The 22593-nt window shown below is 44.1% G+C and overlaps 1 protein-coding gene across 1 annotated transcript in view; it reads right to left on the bottom strand.

The window, feature by feature from the left end:
* uxs1 (UDP-glucuronate decarboxylase 1) overlaps nucleotides 1-22593 on the bottom strand; it is a 113373-nt gene that overhangs the window by 1075 nt on the left and 89705 nt on the right. The window contains exons 11-14 of the mRNA XM_038818235.1: nucleotides 19610-19653; nucleotides 17100-17160; nucleotides 7566-7623; nucleotides 4788-4891 (exon numbers count right to left, since the gene is read on the bottom strand). Coding sequence (XP_038674163.1) covers nucleotides 4788-4891; nucleotides 7566-7623; nucleotides 17100-17160; nucleotides 19610-19653 — 267 coding nt within the window. The remainder of the gene's footprint in view (nucleotides 1-4787; nucleotides 4892-7565; nucleotides 7624-17099; nucleotides 17161-19609; nucleotides 19654-22593) is intronic.

Here is a 22593-nt window from a genome sequence, read left to right as displayed (position 1 = left end):
TATGCTTCATATTGAAGCCCCAGAAATATGTTTTAAACATACATCATCAAAGCCACATACCTATTGCATTGAATGCCACTGAGGGAAGTAAACATTTTATCAGAATGGCACACGGTGGTCTGTGGAGGTGGTTCTCTGGTGAGTGAGTTTCTGATTGGGGGGGGGGGGGGCGCGCTGGGGTATGCAAGGTTGTCTGATGGGGTGGAGGGAGGGGTCCTCTTGTGGCTATGGGGGCACCTATGTTAAATACGTACCCCCTTGGTCCATCGTGAGGTCAGCCACATCAGAGTTAAACTGGCATATACTTGCATCAATCCATGCCTGTCCGAATCCCACTGGAGAGGGCCAGAGCATCACAGAGGCATGGAGAATCTGGAGTTCATTTCATTATTAGGATGTAAATTGGTTCAAATAACCCATCTGCATCCTCCCGCCGGCGTTGGGTGTGAATCTCGATGCCGTCCCGAGTGGGGACTAGATCAGTGCAACGGGGTGGCAATCCCATCTTTCGCCTGATGCAACTTTTTCCGCCGCATCGGATCTTCACTACCAGGGGTGAGCAGTGGAGAGACCCAGCATGGGAGTCTGGGTTCTAGAATTCTCAGCCAAGGGAAACATTTTCTCAGCATCTATCCTGTCATATCTTTGTATGAATTTTATGTTTCAATTGGATCATCTTTCATTTTTCCAAATTCTAGGAAATATAGGCCAAATTGACTCAATCTCTCCTCACGTATCCCCATGGATACAAAATTAATTGAGTGACAAATCCAGAGGGGGGGTGGTGAGTGTTTGTTTTGCAGACTGGAGAGTTTGTAGTGGATAATCCCAGGGGTCGATGTTGGGAGCCTTGCACTTCCTGACATGTTAATGACTTGGACCTTGGTCACAGGGCACAATTTTAAAATCTGCAGACAAACACAAAATTTGGAAGTATTGTGAACTGTGAGGAGGGTAGTGTTAAACTTCAAAAGGCATAGAAAGGATGGCGGAAGAGGGTGAAAGGTTATCAGGGATAGGCAGAAATTTGGTGCTGATATTACAATTAGATCAACCATAATCTTATTGAATGGTGGAGCAGGCTTGAAGGGCTGAGTGAGAGTGACTTATTCTTGTTTCTAATTTGTATGCATGTATATAGGTGGACAAATGGCAGATGAAATTTAATGCAGAGAAGTGTGAATTGATTCCTTTTTGTTGGAAGAATGTCGAGACACAATTTAAAATGAAAGGTACAATGCTAGACTTTGTAGCGGTTGGTTACAAATGAGTGGCTAGCTAGGTCATTTCAGAGAGCATTTTAAGAGTTAACCATATTGCTGTGGGCCTGGAGTCGCAAGTAGATTTCCATCCCTCAAGGACATTAGCTGAACCAGATCGTTTTTTTAACAACTGACAACGGTTTCATGTCACTTTTACTGAGACTAGCTTTTAAGTCCAGATTTACGAATTGAATCTAAATTTCACCAGCTGCTGTCGTGGGATTTGAACCCGTGCCCTCAGACTATTAGCCTGGGCCTCTGGATTACTAGTTTAGTGACATTACTACTATGCCATTATGTATCCCTAAAGGACAATTAGGGATGGTCAATAAATGTTGGCCTAGCCAGCAATGCCCACATCCCATGTAAGAATAAAAATAAATACATTCTAAAGGAGGTGCAGGAGCAGAGGGACCCAGGGGTTTATATGCATAAATTAATGAAGGTGGCAGGGCTGATTGTGGTTAATAAAGCATATGTGGATTTTATAAATAAGGGCAAAGAAGTTGTGACAAATGTGTATAAAACAATGTTTCAGCCTCAACTGGAGAACTGTTTCCAATTCAGGGTACCACACTTTGAGGAGGACGTGAAAGTATTAGAGAGGCTACAGAAAAGATTCACGTGAAAGGTTGCAGGGATGAGGAACTTCAGTGATGTAGGTGGACTGAAGAAGCTAGGACTGTCTCCTGGGAAAATAGAAAGTCGAGAGGAGATTTGATAGAGATATTCAAAGTCATGAAGAGGCAGAGAGAAATAGAGAGAAACTGTTCCCATTGGTAGAAGGATCTAGAACTAGAGGGCAGAAATTTAAGGTAATTGGCAAATGAAGCAATGAAGAAAAACATTTTTCCCAGTAAGTGCTTAGGATCTGGAATGCACTGCCTATGTGTGGTGGAAGTAGGTTTGATCATGGCATTCAAAAGGGAATCACCTGAAAAGGACACCATTGCAGAAATACAAGGAAAGGGTAAGAGAATGGCAGTCAGAGAGCCAACATAATAATAATAATAATCTTTATTAATGTCACAAGTAGGCTTACATTAACACTGCAATTAAGTTACTTTGAAAATCCCCTAGTCACCACACTCTGGTGCCTGTTCGGGTACACTAAGGTGAATGTCCAATTCACCTTACAGCACATCTTTCAGGACTTCTGGGAGGAAACCGGAGCATCTGGAGGAAACCCACGCAGACACGGGAGGACATGCAGGCTCCTCACAGACAGTGACCCAAGCCGAGAATCGAACCCCGGTCCCTGGTGTTGTGAAGCAACAGTGCTAACCACTGTGCTACCATGCCGCCCAACCATCGCTGCAACCATTCTATAATTCTACCTTATTCAATGGTTTTGAAAATTGAAATACATTTTATGCATTCTACTAGTTGCATCCTCAAACAACGCAAACACGATTTCCCTTTCATTGTTCCGTGCAGACACTGCTTCACTATATCATGGTTATTTAAGTTCCCCCATTCTATATGCCTAATAAAATTCCAGTTTTTTACCCCCTACTGATGTTCGACTAATTGGACTGTAATTCGATTTTCTTTCTTCTTTTTCAAATAACAGGGTTATGTTTGCAACTTTTCAATCCTTTGGAATTGTTCCAAGATCTAAGGAATACTTACAAGATCAAAACCAATGGGTGCAATTCTTCCAAAAAATTACAAAGTTAATTTGTGGTGGGGTTTTCAGGGAGTTCCCCACCGCTATTCAATGACACATAAGTCACTTTTTTGGGTCCTGGGGAGTTTCTCACTGGTTTAGCCCAAACAGAATTTTTTTTTAGCACTGGGGAGCTGAACGCAGAGATCAGCACGCCATTTTGAAAGGGTGCCCCAAACTCTAAGTGAGCTTCTGGAGCCTCCACAACACCCACCCATGGACACTACGCCACACCCCCCAAGTGAGGCCACCCCGCTTTGGGGTCCCCCCTCTTCAGGCTCCACCCGCCCAATCTCCCTTATAGCACCCCCTCCCTTCTAGGACCCCCACCTATCACTCCTCCCGGAGGCCCCTACTTACCTGCTCTTCACTCACCACCCTTCAAACCCTCCCTTCACCCTCATTTCATGGGCATGATCCCCCTCGCCCCTGGCAATGCCACCCAGGCAGTGCTCCTGCAATCTTGGCAGTACCAAGGTGCCCACATTCCAGGAGGGCCAAGGAGCTGCCCTGCACTTACCCTGACCACCCGGGGTCTCAGATGGCCTGGGAACCCCCCGCCCCCGAGTCCACGTTTGAGTGGGCCAGCACTATTCACCGTCTGGCTGCAACCTCCCTGGGAGGCCGGAGAATCAAGGGAGGCCAGTGGATCCCGGGCAGGTAGGTTGTAAGTAGGTTTATGACCTTCTAGGAGTGGCGTTTTGTCACGCCCATTTGGGGCGGATTTCCAACTCGTGAGGTGTGGAGGCTGTCGGGAGGCTCATTGGAGGGCTCTCCTGAGATTCGTTGTGCTCTCACTTGGCAGGAGAATCGCGCTCAATGTATCCACTTTCTCTGCAATGATGTTTTAAAACCCTGTCAGTTCTCATGAATTAGAACATAGAACAGTACAGCACAGAACAGGCCCTTCGGCCCTCAATGTTGTGCCGAGCCATGATCACCCTACTCAAACCCACGTATCCACCCTATACCCGTAACCCAACAACTCCCCCCTTAACCTTACATTTATTAGGACACTACGGGCAATTTAGCATGGCCAATCCACCTAACCCGCACATCTTTGGACTGTGGGAGGAAACCGGAGCACCCGGAGGAAACCCATGCACACAGGGGGAGGATGTGCAGACTCCACACAGACAGTGACCCAGCCGGGAATCGAACCTGGGACCCTGGAGCTGTGAAGCATTTATGCTAACCACCATTCTACCCTGCTGCCCCTAATTGCTCCAATCATATTTCTTATTCTGATTTCTTTCAATGCTCATTCTTGCTAAACCCTTGATTTCCCATTATTTCCAGAATGTTTTTTGTATCTTCTACCATAAAACAAAGATCAAAATAAAATATTCAATATGTCTGCATTTTCCTAAAATAGTCATTCTTCCCTAAAGACCCTTTTTCTATAAGATTGATTGACCTGTTCTCATTGCACAAAACTAGATCCAAAGTATTCCATTTCCTAGTTGGGTCCTTGACATACTACTCTATAAAACTACCTTGTATACATTTCATGAACTCATTAACTATATTATTAGTGCAAATTCGGTTTGCCCAGTCTGAATGAAGATTAAAGCCCACAATTACCGTATTACCCTTATTGCATGTACCTCTTAATATCCTAATTCATCATATGCCCTACACTATACTATTTCATACATTCTTGGGAAAAGGCGGGAGGTGCTGTGGCTAATCTAGTAAAATACGATTTGGAGCATTTTACCCAGTCAATGGAATCACATTTGATAAAGAAAACATTTATCTTGATAGCTTGATGCTATGTAATTTAGCATCCCATCCCAATGTAGATATTGAGAATCCATCCCAATGCACATATTGAGAATTCAATGTGTCCTCACCACAGGTTCCCATCCCAACAACAGCTTAGCTTTCCTGATATCTGGATTTCTTCGTTGTGGATCATCTTGTGCTTCTGGAAGAGACAGGATGTCACTTTTGCTCCCTGTTGGATAGAAGAGTTATTGTTTAAAGCAAAATTCTAAACAGATATAAGAAAAAGCCAACCGACATAACTTTCAGAAGAACAGAGAATTAGAAAAACTCAACAGGTCCGACAGCACCTGTAAGGAGGGAAAGCAGAGTCAACGATTTGAGTTCTTTGGTTCTTTGTCAGAATTTAAAGGAGGGCCAAATTGCCTTCACCTGCTCCAAATTTGTATGTCTGTATATACATTGGGAATGATAGGAGGTTACGCACAGGTCTCTTGGTAGCATTGGTACTATGAATGTAATCACTGACAGGTACACATTCCTCCTCTATCATTTGCTTTCCAGTGCATCCCAGTTTTAAGGAATCAGTGGCATCATATACTTCAAAAACTGTTGATAAATGCTTTTGCCATAGGGGAGGTATGTGGCTATGTTTGGTGGATGGGGGAAGAGGAACAGGCCTGGCTGTCTATAGTAGAACCTTATTGTGTTTCATTTTAATCTGCAGTGGGACATTGCTGTTTAGCAACCAGCAGTGGTGGGATTCCAATTGCAATTGTGATGCTCAAGTCCCCGTTAGATTACAAAGAACAAAGAAAATTACAGCATAGGAACAGGCCCTTTGGCCCTCCCAGCCTGCACCGATCCAGATCATGTTCATACAACAACCTGCATTTATATGTCCATTATGCTTAAGAGGGTTATTCAACAAAATTTGACCAAGGCCTGAAATAAAGTATTATGACATTTCACCAACTGCTTGATCCAGGAGGGCAGCACCTTAGAGGACAGAATGGTAGAGAGGCTTCCACCGTTGCAATATTCAGACAGTCCTGCTCATTCAATACTGGAGGTTGGCCAAGTAGCATGAAAAATCAGGGGCAGTGGAGGGGTAGTAGCAAAGAAGTTCTGGAGTCTTCAGCATACATGTGGAATCCAATGTGTTTTTGGAGTATGAGCCAAGATGTGAAATAGGAGGCGACCAAGGAAACAATCTTGAGGAACTGTAATTTTTGCTTCACAGTGCCAGTGACCCGGGTTCGATGCCTGGCTTGGGCCACTGTCTGTGCGGAGTTTGCACGTTCTCCTCGTTTCTGCATGGATTTCCTTCGGGTGCTCCAGTTTCCTCCCACAAGACCCGAAAGACGTGCTTGTTAGGTGAACTGGACATTCTGAATTCTCCCTCTGTGTACCCGAACAGGCACCGGAGTGTGGTGACTAGGGGATTTTCACAGTAACTTCATTGCAGTGTTAATGTAAGCCTACTTGTGACACTAATAAAGATTAACTCCAGAGTTAATGGTGAGAGAGTGGGAAGAGAAGCCACTCCAGGAGATTCTCTAGAAATAACTGGATAAATAAGAATGGAAGCAGGTATATTATGGATGTTTGATGGGAATATGCAAAGTCATAAATACACAATATTTGCACCTGCCCACATAAAGCAACAGAATAATTTCTGCTGTATTAAAACATTATCGGCGTTTGCTAAAAGATTTAAAGAGCTTCTTTCAGAGGATCCAATGGTACAAATTTTAATACCTGTGGGACCCGAATCTGAATTCAGCCATACTGAATGGGCAGCAGCTCTCAAGTGTTGCTGAGAGTCCTAAATGAGAGAGAAATCTCCGCAGATACTAGTTATGTCAAGATCTCACAAATGGGAGTGAATGGACGCAGAAAAGATCACAGAGGTTAATAAAATAATTTTCTCCCTTGATGTTAGAAAATATTTTTCTTTGAGGTTATGTTTGAAGCTCTTTTAGAGAAAAAAGGTGGTTATCTACAGCACAGGATGAGGCCATTCACTACATTTTGTTTGTCAGCTGTTTGTAACAGTATTCTAAAATTACTCTTACTGTCCTGGTCTCTCCTCAGAATCTTGCATTTTGCCTGGTTTCAAATATTTATCCAATTGTTCTCTAAAAGAAGCAATGGCTACTAGCTGAACCATTCCATTGGCAAAGCACTCCATAATTTCAAAAACCGGTGTGGCATACGGCACAGTGGCTAGCACTGGGAATGCGGTGCTGAGGACCCGGGTTCGAATCCCGGCCCTGGGTCACTGTCCGTGTGGAGTTTGCACATTCTCCCCATTTCTGCGTAGGTTTCGCCCCCACAGCCCAAAGATGTGCAGGTTAGGTGGATTAGCCACGTTAAACTGCCCCTTCATTGGAAAAAAAAAAATTGGGCACTCTAAATTTAAAAGAAAATAATTGCAAAAACCGTTATCAAGTATCTTAAGAGTGTCCAATGCCGAGACTGCGGTGCTAAATGTATTCATGAATAACACACAAATACTTTTAAGGATGCAACAGTAAAATGAGACACACTAAAATATCTAGATATGACAACAATAGATAAGAAAATAGTAGAACGTTAAGTGAACATTTCATCAAAGCAGAAAAAGGATACAATTCATTAAGTGCAGAAACGTACAGGCATCAGTACAAATAGTAAAATTGTAATGGATACGATTGAAGCCACACAGATTTCCGAATCCAAAATAAATATTTGAGAAAATAGGGGCATTATCAGCTGGAATTTTCAAAAACATTTGAGGATGATTCAAAAGGAGGAGGTAGGTCTGGTGGACTGATTGGCCTATTCTTGTTCCTACAAAAGTACTCGAGTACTGAGATTCCTTCTTTTTCCAATCTACCAAAGTAAGTAAAAGAAAATCTTACCAACAAGGCTCCGAATTAATTTGGCAAATTCTAGAATTGTATGTTCTTCTGGGTTTCCCTGTTAAAAGTAAATATAGTGGTATTAAAACTGATGTGTATCTTTTTTTAAAAGCTTAGATTTTCATGGTGATTGAGATTTATTACACACGTTACAATTTCAAAATCTGGCACAATTGACTTAGTTTTAATTATATTTTCACTTCAATCTTGAAAAGATTTAATTACACAAATATTTAAAATATTTCCAAGATAAGTATGTATTCATCTCAACTGTTGCATTATGAAGCACTGATCACATATTTATATACATATAATTCTCTAGCTGTACTGGTCGAAGATGCAGAATGCATTATTTCTACGAAATGCGACAGGACACCATGTAAAACACAAAATATAAGTATGTAAATGCAAAGAGCACAGGGAAGGCCAATAACATACAATAAACTTAGGAAGATCAAAGTTGTATTTTTTGGCGACTATTATTTCTTGCTGCAGATTTGATCCCCTATGTAGTTACTTGCTCGGGCTGAATAAGCTGTGTAGAACCATAGGTTTATGTTCTACCTCTCTTCGGCTCTGAAGAGGTCATATGAACTTGAAATGTTAACTTTGTTTCTCTCTTTTCACAGATGTTGCCAGACCTGCTAAATTTTTCCAGCAATTTTCTGTTTCTATCTTATGTTTGACTCAAGAGCACAGACTTAAATCCAGCTTCTTATCTGAACATCAAAACAACTTCTTTCCACTGTAACAATTCCCAGATTTTGATCTTTACTGACAGCAAAATACTCTTTTTAGGATTTCTGAAAATAAGCAACATCACCTCCATCACAAATTTGTTTATGCATCTGTATTATTATATTAATGTCCAAATGCACCAATTATCTTTCTGTACTGGGATCACTTAAATGAAATACCACTGAATAGACTTATAATAAAAGGGTGGAACTTAAGATTCATCGAACACCTATAAATGTAAACAAAGTCCCAAGGCACTTCACAGTGATATAAGCAGCCAGAAATTAATGCTGAGCCAAATAAAGTGATCAACATTTGATCAAGGGAGGTGAGTGTGTGGGTGTAAGGAAGGACTGAAAGGGGGGGGGGGGGGGGGGGATTATGTGGAAATTTCATAGTGCAAGGCCTAGATGGTTGACAGCACAATCACCATACTGGGGTGAAGAGATCGAGGATGTGGAAGAGACCAGAGTCAGAGGAAGTGTATGTTCTGGGGAAGGTGAGAAGAGAAGTTGAAAGCTTGTCGGAGGTTACAGAGATAGGGAGGTAGCACTACTTTTGGGAAGTAGAGGGATCAATATTGAAATATCTAAACTGGGGAAGCAAACAATTAGATAATTGTGCTGAGACGCATTTCTTTAATACACAGTGGACAATGTTCAGCTCATTGTATCTTTACTGGCTGTCTGAAAAATCTGTTCACTTAGTCCTAAGTGCACTGTCCTTTCAATTCACTTTTTTAAGTGCGGTGCGGTGGGTGTGATGCTTCCGATCTGCCCCTGTGTCTCTGAGTGTCGCGTATGGAAAGCGAAAGAGTATGTGTGCCCTGTCCTTTTATATGGGTAGCCCCCTTGTGGTAGTGTCACCTCTGGGTATCTTGACTGAACATTGGTCGTGTCCTATTCTATGTGTTCATTAGCTGTATGTCTGCATGTCATGATGTCTCTGGTGCTCCCTCTAGTGTTTACTTACTAGGACTGAGTAAACACTAGAGGGAGCACCAGAAACATCATGACATGCAGACATACAGCTAATGAACACAGTGATGCATATCACCAAAAAGATATTATGAATTTTGCTTCCACAATCATTTCTGATCTGACATTCTAAGTCTTAGGAATTTCTGTGCAAAAGAAAAAGCCTAGCTTTTCTCTCCATGCTCGATTTCTCATTTATACCATCAATTACTGATTCACAGATCAGGGAAAATGATTACCGTATGAACTATTCATAATTTTAGATACAAGAATATTGTCATATTATCGCATATTCTTCTTTGCTCCAAGGAAATGTATCCTCTAATTGTTTTAGATTCTCCTCAAAAGAAAAGTTTCCTATCCTTTCTATTTAATATTGACTACCCTCCCCATGGCCAGACACCCTTTCAAAAGTAGGGGGTTATCCAAAACGGACCTCATACCTGCTGCAGCCTAATCAATTTTCTTGATTATATTTTAATATCTTACTATTTAAACCCAGATTGGCAAATGCATTGCTAAATTATTTCACCAATTTGTCCTGGCTTTTAAAGATCTGTGCATCTGAACATTTAAGAGTCTCTGCCAATTGCCCAATCTAATTAGAATATAGAACATACAGTGCAGAAGGAGGCCATTCGGCCCATCAAGTCTGCACCGACCCACTTAAGCCCTCACTTCCACCCTATCCTCGTAACCCAATAACCCCTCCTAACCTTTTTTGGTCACCAAGGGCAATTTATCATGGGCAATGCACCTAACCTGGACGTCTTTGGGAGGAAACCGGAGCACCCGGAGAAAACCCACGCAGACACCGCACAGACAATAACCCAGCGGGGAATCGAACCTGGGACCCTGGCACTGTGAAGCCACAGTGCTATCCACTTGTGCTACCGTGCTGTCCACGGTAATAATCTGACTATGCCCTCCTGTTATTTTCCCACAGAACACAAATTTGTCAGCCACAACTAACGTTTTAAAGATAATTAACTTCATCCTAGATTTTGGCCACCTGAAGCTTATCCACCAACAATACTGATGGACTGGTTCATAGGATCCCATTTAAGCGTTTGTTTTTGATAAGAAGTGCTAGAATGGCAACCCAGGACGTCTGCTTGTGACCATGGAGTGATTGGTCACATAAAGGGCTGTTCCTGCTCAAAGTCACAGAGAAGGGTGGAATCTTGATGAAAAGGTGGAGGTGAATGTTAGAGGAGTAATTTACCCCTTGAATGGTATGTCTTCTGATCACCGGACCCGGCAGAAAACAGTCAGAGGTTTGGCTGGAAAGTTGAAACAGTCTTGTGCTTCAGACAGTTACTTCCAGCATTCAGGCAGGGGAGGGGCAAGCTGAAGGCCCCAGATACAGGAACTGATGACTTTTATCAAGGAAGAATTCCATAAACAGAGGAAAGAAATGCATGACGATCATGCAAAGGCCATTGCAGAAGCTGTGGCACCCCTGAAGAGTACTTTGGAGCGGATGTAGAGGTGTTTGGAGGTGCAGAGGTCACAGATTCGGGAGATTGAAAGAGTGATCTCGGACCACAGCGATCGTGTGGTGGCTCTGGAGGCGGAGGTGGAGCTCCGAGGAGACCTTTGTAAAATGCTGAGGGCAAAGGTTGAGGAGCAGGAGAATATCTCAAGAAGACAGAACCTGTGAATAGTGGGCCTGCCTGAAGGAGTGGAAGATGCGAGTGCCACGAGGTACGTCTCAAGGATGCTGGCGGGACTGGTGGCAGAAGGGGTGCTAGATAAGGCACCTGAAGTGGACCAAGTGCATAGGTCTCTGAGGCAAAAGTCAAGAGCTGGGGAGCCGCCGCGGGCGGTGATCGCGAGACTCCATAAATTTGTGGAGAAAGAGAAAATTCTATGTTGGGTCAGGGGGAAGCGTAGCTGCGACTGGGAAGGAAATAACATCCGGATTTATCAGGATATTGGAGCCGAGTTGGCAAAACGGCAGGCAGGTTTCAACAAGGCCAAGGCGGTGCTGTACCGGCGGCAGATCAGGTTTGGGCTGCCCTACCCGCCGAAATTATGGGTGACGTTCGGAGGCCAGGAGTATTATTTCGAGACCCCAGAAGCGGCCGAAGACTTCATTAAGAAGCATAAACTGGGTGAGAACTGAGTGGACGATGCTTGGGAACCGGGGCACGATGTAGTGGTCGGGAATATGTTTGAAGTGGGTGTAGGGGTTGGGGGATTTTCGCCTTTTTTTGTGGGGGGGGGGGGGGGGGGGGGGGGTGGTGGTTTTCTGTTAAATGTTGAGATTGTGAGGAGTTGTAGGGGTGAAAAGTTTATGTGGGGATGGATGTTCCCATCCCCCTCTCCTGTTTTATGGGACTGTTTGTATTTAACATTTGTTTTTTTGCTTTTGGAGAAGGCTGCCTGGAATTCAGGAGAAGTTCTAGTTTGGGTGGGGGAGGGCAAGGCCAGCTGGAGGCCTTCATCTTTGAGCTGAGGAGTGGGGGGAGGGGGGGGCGAGGAGGAGGAAAGAGGGAGGTGAGGGGGAAGAGGGTGGGGGACGTTATTAGGATGTGCCTTTGGGCAGGGGCAGCCATGCTAGCAGGTAGGGGGTGAGAGATGACATGGTCAAGGGTGAAGAAAGGGGCCATCTGGGATGGGCTAGGTGCACAGTGGAATTAAAGGGGCAGGAGTTAAGTGGGGAAGATGATGGACGGTAGAGGGGATTGGAGGCGCAAGCCTCTGGTAAGGTTGGCAATGTGGAACATCAGGGGACTGAATGGGCCAGTTAAAAGGTCGAGGGTGTTCGTGCACCTCAGGAGCTTGAAAGCGGGTGTGGTCTTTTTGCAGGAGACACAACTCCGTGTGAAGGAGCAGGTTAGGTTAAGGAAGGGGTGGGTTGGGCAGGTTTTTCACTCGGGGTTTGATTTGAAATCGAGGGGTGTGGCAATTTTAATGAGCAAACAAAATTAGATTTGTGAGTGCGAAGGAGGTGAGGGATCCAGATGGAGGATATGTGATTGTGAGTGAGGTATTGGAAGGGGCACCGGTAGTGTTGGTAAATGTGTCTGCCCCAAATTGGGATGATGTGGGTTTTATGAGGGGGTTGCTGGCAGCAATCCGGGTTTGGCCACGTACCAGTTGATCATGGGAGGAGATATTAACTGTGTCCTGGAGACGAGGGTGGATAGATCGAGCCCCAGGTCGATGGGTAGAGTACGAATGGCAAGGGAGCTGGGGGGGGGGGTTCTGGAGATGGTGGGTATGGTGGATCCATGGCGCTCTGAACCCAGGGGGAAGGGAGTATTCCTCCTTTTCACACGTCTATAAGGTGTATTCGAGGATTGATTACTTTGTAGTGAGTCGGGAGATTTTGGTTGGGGTGGAAGGGGCAGAGTATGTGGGGATAGTTATCTCGGACCTTGCACCCCACTGGCTGGATATTCGGTTCAGTACGGGACGAGAGCAGAGGCCGGGGTGGAGGTTTGACTCGGGGTTGTTGGCAGATGGAGGTTTATGTGATAAGGTGTGGATAGCGATTAGGGATTATGTGGAGTTCAATCAGAATGGGGAGGTGTTGGCGGGCATTTTTTGGGAAGCACTGAAGGCAGTGGTCCGGGGAGAAATGATCTCATCTATGGTTCGTGCGAATAAGGAAAGGAGGGCAGAGCATGACCGTCTAGTGAGTGAGATAGTGGAGGTGGACAGGAAATATTCAAGGGTGCCCACCGTGGAGGGATTGGCGAAGAGGAAAAGGTTGCAGGGGCAATTTTACAGGCTGAAAACGGTGATGGCGGTAGGGCAACTGCGTAGGACACGAGGGGTGCAATACGAGTATGGGGAGAAGGCGAGCCGCATGCTGGCGCTCCAGCTGCGGAGGCAGGCTGCCTCCAGGGAAATATTGAAGATCCAGACTGGGCTGGGGATATGGTGACAGAGCCAGGAAGATAAATGAGGCATTTGAGTATTACCAGGGACTTTATGAGGCTGACCCAGGAGGAGAGGAGGGGGACATGGGGTGGTTTCTGGACGAGCTGGAATTTCCCCAGGTGGAGGAAGCAAAGAGGCAGGCGTTGGAGGAGCCCCTGGGGCTGAGGGAGGTGCTGGATAGTATCAGGGGTATGAAGTCGGGGAAGGCCCCTGGTCCGGCTGGGTACCCGGCAGAATTTTATAAGGAATTTGCGACGGACCTGGCACCACATCTGTTGGGAGCGTTTAATGAAGCACTGGAGAAGGAGACGTTGTCGGAGACGATGAAGCAATGAAGCAGAAAGTAATCACACTAATCCCCAAAAAAGGGAAGCATCTGGTGGAACGTGGGTTGTATAGGCCCATACAGTAGTCCCCCTTTATAACGCGGGTGTTGGGGTCCAAGACAGCCACCCGCGTTGCATCCGAGCCGCGGATATCCACGATGGGGGTTAATTTTAGAATACAATACAGGGCTACAGAGGGGAGGGGTGATGTGAGACCATGCTGGTCTTGCAGAGGCCCGTATGACCTCCTCCTGTGTTCTCTGCTCTCTCCCTCCAATCAGCCGGCAGTGTCAATTTCAGCGGCCAGCTCACTTTGATCCGGAGAGGGAAGCTGCTCTCTCACTGAAACAATCAGCCGGCCGCTGAAGTTGACACTGCCGGCTGCTCTCTCCCTCCAATCAGAAACATTAAAACTTAAAAGTTGGATTGGAGGGAGAGAGCAGCCGGCAGTGTCAATTTCAGCGGCCGGCTGATTGTTTCAGTGAGAGAGCAGCTTCCCTCTCCGGATCAAAGTGAGCCGGCCGCTGAAATTGACACTGCCGGCTGTTCTCTCCCTCCAATCAGCCGGCAGTGTCAATTTCAGCGGCCGGCTCACTTTGATCCGGAGAGGGAAGCTGACAGTTGGGGTCCATAAGCCCCCCCGCCGTATATCGCGAACCGCGGTATTGCGGAGCGCGGTATAACGGGGGACTACTGTATCACTATTGAACACGGATGTGAAAGTATTGGCTAAGTTGTTGGCGGGGAGGATGATTGTGTCTTGGGTGTGGTTGCAGATGATCAAAACAGGCTTCGTGAAGGGCAAGCAGCATGCGAGTAATATAAGACGGCTGTTGAATGTGGTGATGAATCCCTCGAGAGCTCTGGTACCGGAGGTGGTGGTGTCCATGGGCGCGGAGAAAGCATTTGATTGGGTGGCGTGGCGGTACTTGTTCGAAGTTTTGGGAAGGTTTGGATTTGGCCCGAGATTTGTGGCATGGTGCAGTTGCTGTATGTGGTACCAAGAGCGAGGGTGAGGACGAATTATATGAACTCACAAAGCTTTGACTTACAAAGGGGTATGATGCTGTCGCCACTGCTGTTTGCGCTGGCCTTAGAGCCATTGGCGATGGCTCTCAGGGGGTCGGCAGAGTGGCAGGGAATAATGAGGGGGCAGAGGGAGCATCGGGTGTCTCTCTCTGCCGATGACCTCTTGCTGTATGTTTCGGATCCGTTGGAGAGTATGGAAAGGATTATGGGCCTGTTGGGGAGGGTTCTCGGGATACAAGCTGAATGTAGGGAAAAGCTAAGTATTCGCGGTGAATGAGCTGGCACAGCGGGCTGATGTAGGGGGATGCCATTTATAGTAGCGAGCGATAGGTTTAGGTATTTGGGGAATCAGGTAGCGAGGGAATAGACGGGGCTCCATAAGTGGAACTTAACGGAGCTGGTGGAGGAGGCCAGGGAGGATCTTAATAGGTGTGATACACTGCACTTAACATTGGCACAGTAAGAAGTCTTACAACACCAGGTTAAAGTCCAACAGGTTTGATTCAAACACGAGCTTTCGGAGCGCAGCTCCTTCCTCAGGTGACATTGGCAGGGAGGGTCCAAGTTGTGAAAATGAATATTCTGCCACGGTTCTTGTTTATCTTTCAGGCTCTCCCGATCTTTATACCAAAGGTCTTTTTTCAGAAAGTGGACACACTCATCTTTGACTTGTATGGGCGGGGAAGGTGCCGAGGGTGGGGAGGAACCTACTACAGAGGCAGAGGCAGCAGGGGGCGGTTGGCGTTGCCAAACTTGCTTCATTATTATTGGGCAGCGAATGTGGACAAGGTGCGGCGGTGGTGGGAAGGAGAAGAGGTAGAGTGGGTTAGGATGGAGGAGGAATCTAGTAAGGGGTCTAGTTTGAGGGCTATGGTGACGGCAACATTGCTAATAGCTCCGAGCAGGTATTCAGGGAGCCCAGTGGTGCAGTCCACGGTGAAGATATGGAATCAGCTGAGGAGGCATTTTAGGGTGGAAGGGATGTCGATGCTAACGGCTCTGTGCGAGAATCATGGGTTTTAGCTGGGGGGGGGGGGGGGGGGGGGGGGGGGGGATGTGGGGCTGGTCAAGGTGAGTGATTTGTATTTGGAGGACGGGTTTGCCAGTCTGGAGGAGCTAAGGGAGAGAGTAGAGCTGCCGAGGGGTAGGGAGTTCAGGTATCTACTTGTTAGGGACTTTGCAGGAAAGGTCTGGAAGAGGTTCCCTCGATTGCCGGGATACATCCAGCTGGAGCGACTGCTGCTTCCGGATGTGGAAGGGGAGGGAAGAATTGGTGATATATATAAGTGGCTGGGGGAGCAGGGAGGCGAACGGGTGGTGAAGATCAAGGAGAAATGGGAAGCGGAGTTTGGAGTGGAGATTAATTGGAGAGTATGGAGTGAGGCACTGTGAAGGGTAAACAGGACCTCCTCTTGTGCAAGGATGAGCCTGATACAGTTTAAGGTGGTGCACAGGGTGCGTATGACTCGGGCAAGAATGAATGGGTTCTTTCAGGGGGTAGCAGATGAGGGTGAGAGGTGTGGGTGGGGGCCAGCGAATCATGCGCACATGTTTTAGGGTTGTGAAAAATTGGGAAGATTCTGGCCGGGGGTGTTCGCGGTCTTAGCCAGGATAGTGGAGGAGGGAGTGGACCCGGACCCTTTGGTGGCGATATTTGGGGTTTCAGAGAAGCCGGAGCTCATGGAGAGGAGGAAGGCCGATGTCTTGGCCTTCGCCTCTCTGATTGCATGGCGACGAGTTTTGCTGGAGTGGCGGTCGGCATTGCCACCGGGGGTAGCAGCATGGTTGGGTGACCTGTACCACTTCCTGCGGTTGGAGAAGATAAAGTATGAGTTAAGGGGCTCAGCAGGGGAGTTTGAGAAAAGGTGGGGGGTGTTTGTGGAGCTGTTCGTTGCAGGGGGATGGGGGGGGGGGGGGGGTAAAAGGAGATAAATCTGTACAAACTATAGTTGATTGTTGGGAAGAATGTTGCTCGGGGTGTTTATTTGCTGTAACCTACTTTGATACAAGTTTGAATAAAATGCGTTTAAAAATATAAAATAATGGCAACCCAGCAGTGCTTTACCATCACTCCATATCTTCGAATTTTTTGCAGGACTGATCACAGCCTGTACTGTTTCCTCCTAACATGCCGCAGCAGGGCAAAGTTTCTTTCCATTTTTGTTTCTACCATTTTATTTCGCTTAACTATGGTTATCCTCATCTCCTTCTTTTGCATCCTGTCATTCCCACTACCACACACTTCTGCAAAAACCAAGACAAGTATCTCTGCCAATCTTTCATCCTCCAGGAAAGATTAGCATGACCTGAATGTCCATTTGGAGGCTGTCACACAATGTTAGGTCATACCCCACTGTAACTAATTAATGGCATGACATTCTGCTAACAGCGCCAACAAACATTGTAATACTATTAGAATCAAGAGCCCATTCCCTGTTTTTAAAATGTAGATTACAAAACTCCTAATCAAGTAACTCTCTAGTTTTGCATTTATGACAATGCCAAACATACATCCGATCTTAACTCTTAACTTGGAACAGGGATTGCTGGAACGTAGGAAGTTTACATACCACATTCACAGGACTGCTGACATTATTGTTCATCAAAACCACTAATCCATTCACAAGGTCGCTACAAGGAAAATTAAAACATATTAAATTGAACATGCACTGCATTTCATATGTGATCCATGTTAATGATCTGCAAAGCAGCAAATCAGTACAATTAAATATGTAAATTGAACATAAAAGTGTTATAAACATTATAAAAATGTCATTCATATAGCACCTGTCATAACCGCCAGACATCCCAAAGCACTTTACAGCAATAAAGTACTTTAGAAACGTACAAAAAGATGTGGTCTACATAAACTACAATCACACTGGACCCAAGGGTATCTAAGAAATTCAACACTTTCCATAACTTCTCAATTCTATGTAAACATCTTTTGACTTATTCACAGTAAGTGTTTAGAGACAAAGGTATTGAATCATTCAAAAAATACACCAATGAAATACTACCATAGTACATTTGAATTTTTTTTCCATAGGTTTAATATTTCACAGGAATTTCCAAGTTTTATAAAAATGGTACATTCAGGTGAAATTTTCAATTACAAAGATATTCCCACACTTTGTCTCTTTTATGGATTAATATGCATTATATAACTTTATTTCTCGCAATGCTAACATAAATTACTACTATTAGTCCCTGTAACAGTTCCTGATCACTACCGGTTATATATCCATCAATACAAAACAGCAAAACCTCTTCAGGCTTGCCATGACTAACACGTGGGATATCTGTGGATAATATATCTATTATGTATCAAATATGAAGGGTTGCAATGAAGGGTCATCAACAGTGCTATCAACTGGCACTTATCAGCAAAAACCTGCGCCTGGATGCTCAGTTTGATTTCCGCCATGGTCACTCAGCTCCTGACCTCATTACAGCGTTGGCTCAAACACGGACAAAAGAGCTGAATTCCTCATCAGGTGAAGTGAGAGTGACAGCCCTTGATATCAAGGCAGCATTTGACCAAGTATGGCATCAAGGAGCCCTAGCTAAACTGGAGTCAATAGGAATTAGGGAGAAAATTCTCCGCTGGTTGGAGTCATACCTGGCACAAAGGAAGATGGTTGTGGTTGGAGGTCAATCATCTTAACTTTAGGACATCACTGCAGGAGTTCCTCAGGGTAGTGTCCTAGGCCCAACCATCTTCAGCTGCTTCACCAATGACCCCTTCCATCATAGGGTCAGAAGTAGGGATGTTTGCAGGTGACTACACAATGTTCAGCACCATTCATGGCTCCTCAGATAATGAAACAGTCCATTTCCAAATGCAGCAAGACCTGGACAATATCCAGGCTTGGGCTGACAAGTGGCAAATTACATTCATGCCACACAAGTGTCAGGCAATGACCATCTTCTACAAGAGAGGATCTAACCACTGCCCCTTGACATTCAATGGCATTACCATCACTGACTCCCCTACAATCAACATCCTGGGGGTTACCATTGATCAGAAACTGAACTGGACTAGCCATATTAATACGGTGGCTACCAGGGCAGGTCAAAGGCTAGAAAGTCCGATGGCGAGTAACTCATCTCCTGACCCCCCAAAGCCTGTCCACCATTTACAAGGCACAGTCGGGAGTGCAATGGAATACTCTTCACTTGCTTAGATGAATGCAGCTTCAACAACACACAAGAAGCTCAACGCCATCCAGGACAAGGCAGCCCACTTGAGTGCTCACCCTTCCACAAACATTCAATCCCTCCACCACCACCGACAAACAGTGGCAGTCATGTGTACCATCTACAAGATGCATTGCAGTAAGTCACCAAGGTTCCTTAGGCAACACCTTTCATACCCAGGGATGGGCAATAAAAGCTGGCCTCACCAGTAATGCCACATCCCGTAAATTAATTAAAAAAAATCAAAGTGCAGTGGTAAGGAAGTAACAAAGCCCAAAATCCACCTCTTCATTAAGAAAAAGATAGCCAGCCAACAACCTTTCCTTAATGCTGCTTACAACAGAAGATTGACAACCTGCAATGTGCCAGATTGGTAATGTCATTTTCTCCCGTATCACTTCAACTGAAAATCCGTGATTGCAGGTGAATTAATTCTCTGCAATAAATTGGATGTTGTTAAAACTTATGAAGATGGGCATGTTCTCCTCCAGCTAACTTTAGTATCATGGCTCACTGAACGTCTTTTCAGAGTAAAACTGAGGCCTGGGATGTGCATTTCTTTTCACTTCTAATATTTTCAAGAGTTTTTCAGTTTTACCTTTCTTCTCTTAATTCCTACCATTTCCCACCCCACCCCTGGATCAAATTATCCTCCTGGCTCCTCTAAGTCTGCTTGACCCAAAGAAAGATCTTGATACTTGTTTTTGACTCCTTGTAAATGTCTTCATGGGAGTTTAAATATAATATGTGCTAACATTCCATAATGTAAATTGTGTATATTAATAAAGCTAATATAGACCCAGGCAACATAATCTGTTTGTGAAAGCACAGATAGGTGCATGAGTATGTGTATAGAACATAATCAGACAGTCAGACATACCTTACATACTGGAAAGACCTAGTCTGAGATCCTGAACCATAAACCTGTGAAGACAGTTTAAAAAGTAAATTTAAATATATAACCCATAAATTGTGAGGTATAGTAACCTGAAGGTATTTGACCAGCCAATAAGAATTCAGAAAGTAGGTCACTGCCCTGTTATACAAAAACAACATTGAAACAATAAAATAGTACTTTAAAACTGAGCCAAGAGGAAAGGTTGTCCACTTTATTCTTTAGAGGGGAGACTTGCTCAGAGGTCTTTCAGATTACAGATTGGAGAAATTAGATTGAGGATTGCCTGGTACAGGAGCAGTTTAAATGTCAATCGAAAATGGAAGTTTTCAGCAAAGTCATAATAAAAGTGACAGAATTCTATCCTTTCATAACAATAACTTCTCATTTTTGATTAATCTTAGTGAATTCAAGAAATGCAGGAGCTGCACAATAGGGAATTGTGGGGGTGCGGTGGTGTTGGAGACAGAGTGGGGACAAAGGGTCTGTGCTCTAATAGGCAGAATGTAACAAGTGGTGTTCCTCAGGCACTTATTCTGGGGCTTTAGATTTTCACATTTATTAAAAGCTCCAATGAAGAAAGAGAGAATTGTATATCCAAGTTTACAGATGGCACTAGATAAACAGGAACAGCAAGTAGACAGAAAGGTGAAGTTACAAAGGGACATAGACTAATTAAATGAGTGGACAAAACTATGGCAGGTGGAGTTCATTGTGGGCAAAGGTGAGGTTATCTGTTTTAGATCAATTTTGTAAATGGTGAGGAACTAGGAACTAAAGGTGCAGAAATTTGGGAGCCCAAGCAAATACATGTAAGGCTGATGGAAATCTATGAAAATAAATTACAATGGTCAATGAATGGATTGCCAAGAAGGATGATCGATGACAGGACACTGGATTGTAAGAAAGAGTCAGATGAAGCAATAGGAGGGTCTACAAGGTTGATATGCTGAAAAGATACGATCAAATGAATAAGGAATTTCTTCTTTCAAATCAATTTTGTCATCAATGGCTGCATAAACTGATTTAATGGGATCAAACAGCAGGTCTTACAATCTATAATGAAGTGTAAACTTTGCAGTTTAAACCTTAAAAAAAACAGGTTAGTCAATCTTCTGAGACATTCGCTTCCATCTAATTCTGGTCTCTTGGACATCCCCGATTTTAATTGCTCTACACTGGTGATCAGCTGCCTCGGCCCTAAGCTCTGGAATTCTCTTCCCAAACCCCCCAATTCTAACTCACTTTATTCCTTTAAGAAATGCCTTAAAACTTACCTCTTTGATCAACTTTTAGGTAATTTGCTCAGATATCTCCGATGTGACTCAGTTTCTAATGTTTTTCAATAATACTCCCCTGAGGTGTCCTGGAGTGTTTTATTATGTTGAAATTGCTACATAAATATAAGTTGATGCTGTTTGAAACTGCTGTTTTGAATGGTAAACAAACGTTTGCTTGCATATGAAACAGTTTTATAAAGGACAGTATTATATCGAAGGACTGGTAAAGTATTTTCTGTTCTTGAGTTCTACGTTCTTTTTGCTATTTTATATTAATGTCCTCTCATTGTTTCAAAGGTCAAACTACATAACCTGTGTATTCCAACGCACGTCATCCTTTGATCATTTGACTGGCCTGATTCAACTCCCTTCTGAATCATCTTTTATGTAATGAGAAATCCAAATTCTACTTTGCTTACTGGGATTATGGCCCTTCTCAGAGCCTTCTCCATCTTTTAAAGTTAAGGTACCGGAATTTGCACGGAGCAGCCCATTGTGGCCTTTCAGTAGATCAGTGCCAAAATAACCTGTTACATGTACTCGCTGGGCTACATAACGAGCAAATTTGATTATATCTATTATTTTTCTTATTATTCTTTTCAGAATATGAACAGCAAAACCCTTCTTCGAATTGCTCCTTCTCTTTCTGCGCTTTGTTAAACCCCAACAGGATGATTCTGCAGTGTTGATACAGAACATACCTGGTTATATCAGCTACTTTATTATCCATCCTTTTGCAATAGTAAGGATTTGGAAATAATCACTTTTAAATACTTACATTTTCCAACATGTTTATAAACAAGCACTGATGACAGATGGTTAAAATACTAACACAAGCCACAGGATGTTGTTTCCCCACAAATGATAGAAAACTGAATATTTCATTTGTCAGTCTCAGCAATCAATAAACACTGGACGCCCATTTAGCTGAGAATGTTCTGTTCCCTTCAGGCTGTTTTTTTATTTTAAATCTCCCCTGTTCACAATGAATTAGGTTTTGAAAATAGAAAGTGGCAAGGTGAAGTTTTTGACAGGTCCTGAAAAAAGTGCAGGAAATTTTTAAAATTAAAAAAAAAAGTTGTTTTGTTTAAGCCAAAATGACGATACACTGTTGTGGGGAAGCATGTCAGGCATTTGAAGGATCCAAAATATAGCTAAGTATAAAGGCTAAAATTCTCAACCTTCAAGAGCACGTCTATCAAATATATGTACAAGATCAATAAACCAAGTCTATGATAACAGGGAAGTGCTCCAATTTTCCTGGAACTAGAGATATATGCAGAACATGGATGACTGAATGCATAATCAACATAAAAATACATTTTCCTCCATATACCATGTTTTGTTCTCACGAAACAATACTTCATGACAAGTTATGAGGATTAATGCAGATTTCAATTTACACAAATTGAAGGTTAACTCACATACAAACGACTGATCTGGTGTAACAGGTTAGCTTTCCCTGAAAATCTCATTAATAGACTTAATGGCAACTCTGCATAAATGTGGTCTGAAGATAGCACACAGCCCAGTCGACACTACAAAGTCCTCCTCACTAACATGGGGGCTTCTGCCAACATTGGGAGAGCTGTTCCACAGACTAATCAAGCAACAGCCTGTAATAGTCATATCCACAGAAACATACCTTTCAGCCAATGTTCCAGACTGCTAATCCTTGAATGTCCTGTC

The sequence above is a fragment of the Scyliorhinus canicula genome, chromosome 14 (genome assembly GCF_902713615.1).
Source record: "Scyliorhinus canicula chromosome 14, sScyCan1.1, whole genome shotgun sequence".
In the NCBI taxonomy this organism is placed as follows: domain Eukaryota; kingdom Metazoa; phylum Chordata; class Chondrichthyes; order Carcharhiniformes; family Scyliorhinidae; genus Scyliorhinus; species Scyliorhinus canicula.
The sequence above is the reverse complement of the archived record's forward strand: the minus strand, read 5'-3'. Positions and strand labels throughout refer to the sequence as shown.